We start from the raw sequence: 4,264 nt of genomic DNA, 5'->3' as shown, positions 1-4,264 counted from the left end.
ATTATTTCCATCTCATTTTTGCATAGAAACCTAATTATTCACTGAGATATAAATTAGATTCCACATTCATGGAGACCACGAACCCCCTAAACTCCTGCAGGATGCTATTCACAGGCAAGCCTCTTTCTCTCCCCGCTCTCCTTTTCTCTGTAAACCATGAGATGGAGAGTGGCCACTGCAGCTGCTATTCACATCAACCAGATAATTGTTAATGAAAAGTCATTGCGTGGTATTATGTTGTCCACAGGATCATTGTTCATTTTCTCCCATCGCCATTGAGATCTATATGGACGACCAGAGTGTTTCCTTTGAGTTTTGGTATTCAGGATCTGTTGCCTGGTAACTAATAAAGGGGCAAATCATCCACTGTATTGGCCAAGATGGGCCGCAGACTGGCCCTGCACAACAATGCAAGGTTTGTAAAAAGGCGTTGATACAAGTTAATGACGCTTGTTCAACAAAACATTAATGGACTTCTTCACGGTATAATATGGCATGGGATGCGATGTGAATGAGAGGGGGGAACTTTAGCACTGCGCTTTAACAAGTTTGTGTGTTTTTACTACTGGGAGGAGCTGGATACACACACACACACACACACACACACACCTTTTCCCCCTCTTTGATGCACTCTCATACTCATACTAGAAATGTTGCTTTCCACTGAGGAGATTAAACTTGTCCAACCTCTGAAGAGAATAAACTTTTTTTAAATCCCCTATTTAAATTTGATTTTCATGTTATTGAATAGGCCAGTGATTAATTGCCCATCAGCATGATTTGAAAAGGGGGTGAACAGTGGAGGGTAACCGCTGTACTATAAAGTAAAAGGCACAACACTGGAGAGAAAGAAGAGGCAAGTGAGGGGTGGGGCCCTGAGAGCTTTACACATTTCTGAAATTCTTTTTTTTTTTTTTTTTTTTCAATCTAACGTTTAAACAGTGAGTGATATTGCACCGGCCCCATTTGTTGCACCGGCTTTTTAACCGAAGCGGACAAAAAAACTGCAGCCCTGTCACCCCGAGCAGAATAAAGGGAATCAAAGGATTTTTCCCTTAAATGGACTAATTTTCTCCTTGAATTATGAAAGTAATGGCTAGGTAACAGCCTGTGCTTAGTACCCGACGGCTTAATGCTTCCTAAATCCTTCCACGTGGCTCCACTAGTCCTGGCAATTAGGCCTCATTATAGCCTCATAAAGGATCTCATTTGTGGGATTACTTAATAGACAATGAAATTTTATCGTGCAGAATTATGGAAAAATAATATTAGAGCTCGCATGGTGTGATGAGGGCGCGCGCCACGCATCATTCCGCTCGGTTTGTCCCCCCTCCCTCCCTCCCCTTGTTTCAGACTGTTATCTGTACCATAACAACTATGTGCGTCTTCCTTGTCAAACGCTGGATTCACTTTATTATAGCAATTACTGTCTGTGTGGCAGACATGTTTGGTTTTTATCATGTTTGTGGTTGGATTTTAAAGACTTTCTAATTCTTTCAAAGACTGCATTTTAACTCACAGTTCAATAAGCTGCAGTCGCCTGTTTGCTATCATGTATTTGCTGCATTGTGAGGAGGCTGATGGATAAGAAGAAGAGGTGCCATATAGACAGAAAGTGACTTATTAAAACTTGGGCTCCACAACAGGCCCGTTCCTCTTGTGTTTGTGGAAAACGTGTGTTTTTGTCTGAGCTCAGTTGAGAAACTAACACATGTTGAGTTGGACATGGACCTACTGACGGCTCGCCTCTGTCTGAAGGTCCGAGGCGTTACTTGGCAGATGAAAGTGGAAGCTAAACCTACCGGTGACCCGCCTGCAGGATCAAACCCGCTAATTATTGTCACAAGATGAGGGATTAACGCATTTCTGAAATAGCTGCCTGTTTACCCCCGCACAGACCGGCCATTATAAACACTTTCTAATTGAATCCTAATCGCCATCAAATAACCGCAGCCCAGACTCGCCATCAGTTCATAATTCTTTAATTGCTGGAAGTGAAACCTGGACCAACCGGGTTCAAAGTATGATTAGGCTGCAAAGCAATTAGTGCTTATAGTCACTTAAATCGCATTTGGGAAAATTAAATCGATTATCAAATAAAAGTAGGCCTGGATAAAGGCCATCATATAGCTTTGCTTTACATGTCAGACTTATTAAGCAGTCTTTAAAATAATACTCCCATTTTAATTGGTCCATAGATTGAATTATGGGGATAAAGGAAGCTCTGAGTTCATCTGGTGTATTTAATGCATGTTTTATATTAGTGAAGTGTTACTTGGTGGCCAGAGTTTAAAATAGCAGGTATTTCAAGAGAATGAATTTCAGATTGATATCTGACCAGTTCTTAAAACTCCTGTAAACCCAAGTTCCACATCAGAAATACAGATTTTAGCAGCATGTTTGTGAAAATGTATTTTTTTTTTTTAGCTTCAATTAATTTTGCTACACTGTTTCAACAAGATGGTTCAGTTATTGAATAGTTTGAGTCTGCTGATGAAAGCCAGTGCAGAACTTAGTACATGTAGTTCAGAAAATACAAATAAAATAAATAAATGTTTCATGTGGCTGGTTATATTATTCTAGTGTCCAAGACTTCTCTAAATTCGGGGATAAATAGAATAAATCTGCAAGTTGTGATTGGAGGCCCATGGAGACATCACGTGGTTTGGGTCGCTGACAGTATAAACCCTTGGAGACGGGTGCGCACGTGGGTGACGCTGCAGGGCCAACCCTCTTCGGGGTCCCTTTTGTTGAACCATCAAACATAAGCACCTTTGGAGATCCCGAGTGGTTCAGATGAGAAACAGCTATCATCTTGTGCACGGAGCGATCACTTATCAGCGGCGCAGCCATGTCGAGGTCTTTTTACGTAGATTCTTTAATAATCAAGGATACGGTGCGACCTGAACCAGCAGAGCACCCAGGACAAGACTTCCTTATCCCCATCAGCATGCATTCTCCGAGCGTAATGACGGTCACCGCTCCGGTGTGCCCATCCAGGAAAAATGGGACTTTCTGTGTTTGCCCGCTGTGCGTCACGTCCCACATCCACTCTTCCCGCAGCGGCATTCCCATGCTGAAGAGTCAGTTTCCAGGAGCGGAGGCGCAGTACTGTCAGAGAATAGCTCATCAGTCTCCTGCACTCGCGCACCCGGGACATACACCTGTCTGCACGCCCACCTTCAGCGTCACAGATCCCAGGAGATACCACTGTCTTTCTATTGGTAAGCCACCTGTTTGCTACAGTCTCAACTCACAACTTTACTGTTCGGCACCTGTTTGGTAGTCTCACTACGCTTCATGATGCACTTTCAGGCAATTAGATGAATGCCAACGCTCGGCTTTTACGCACACAGATTTACGAGCGATGTTTTATTCCATTTGCATCTTTGATTGAGTTTAGACTTGTAGTACTAAAAAGCTAAACGTATGACCAAAAAAATGTTTTTTTTTTCTCCAACAGGCGCCTCCGAGAACAGCCACATACAGAATGGCAAGAGGATGCGCACGGCTTTCACAAGCACGCAACTCCTGGAACTTGAAAGGGAGTTTTCCACGAACATGTATCTTTCGAGACTCAGAAGAATCGAAATCGCCACGTATTTGAACCTCTCGGAGAAACAGGTGAAAATCTGGTTTCAGAACCGCAGGGTGAAGCACAAGAAGGAAGGGAAAGCCACCCAAAGGAGCGCACACAGCGGTTGCAAGTGCACAACCGGTCACACAGACTATTCAAGGTCAGAGGACGAGGAGTCTCTATCTCCGGCTTCTGCTGAGGAAGAGAAAGAGGTGTCACCCATCTGAGAGCAACGCGACTCCCAAATTCCCACTGCTGGCACTTACTCTGCCCTGCTGCAGTTATGGGTTATGGCATCACGCAACCTCTGGGCCATAAATCTCCTGCATGAAGTTTAAGAAGTGTTGAAAACGTCAGTTGTTCTTCACTTCATGTGTATCCTACTTTTAAATTAAAGGACTAAAATGTGAATACGTGTTTTAACACTGTGGTGAAATACTGGGAAACATGACCCACTGTATGCCTAATAGACTGATGTCTTTTGATCCCTTCAGGGTTCTCACCTACACACCCAGGCCAAGTTAACTGTCCCCAGTACATGTTTTCAATTATTGCTGTCGGTGAGGTTGTGTGGTAATGAAAGCCCTTAGAAATAGTATAGGCCTAACCTGTGTGGAACCTGTACGCAAATATTTGTAAACTATGTATATCTGTATTTATTGTAATAAACATGACGAGTTGACCTAA

General features: G+C 43.1%; 1 protein-coding gene across 1 annotated transcript; it reads left to right on the top strand.

Moving 5' to 3' along the window:
• Positions 1 to 2,616: 2,616 nt before the first annotated feature.
• On the top strand, positions 2,617 to 4,264 carry gsx2 (GS homeobox 2). Its single transcript, XM_044199037.1, has 2 exons — positions 2,617 to 3,224; positions 3,464 to 4,264. The coding sequence occupies exons 1-2, from the start codon at positions 2,852 to 2,854 to the stop codon at positions 3,802 to 3,804; spliced, it is 714 nt and encodes a 237-aa protein (XP_044054972.1). The 5' UTR covers positions 2,617 to 2,851; the 3' UTR covers positions 3,805 to 4,264.

Source organism: Siniperca chuatsi, linkage group LG6, assembly GCF_020085105.1.
Source record: "Siniperca chuatsi isolate FFG_IHB_CAS linkage group LG6, ASM2008510v1, whole genome shotgun sequence".
NCBI classification, from domain to species: domain Eukaryota; kingdom Metazoa; phylum Chordata; class Actinopteri; order Centrarchiformes; family Sinipercidae; genus Siniperca; species Siniperca chuatsi.
This window is presented reverse-complemented; position numbering and strand designations above follow the sequence as displayed.

What these genes read in the sequence shown, in the direction of transcription:
- gsx2 (XM_044199037.1), top strand. Translation starts at nt 2,852, where the DNA reads ATGTCGAGGTCTTTTTACGTAGATTCTTTAATAATCAAGGATACGGTG. An exon ending in ATACCACTGTCTTTCTATTG is followed by an intron (nt 3,225 to 3,463) that starts GTAAGCCACCTG and finishes TTTCTCCAACAG; the next exon opens with GCGCCTCCGAGAACAGCCAC.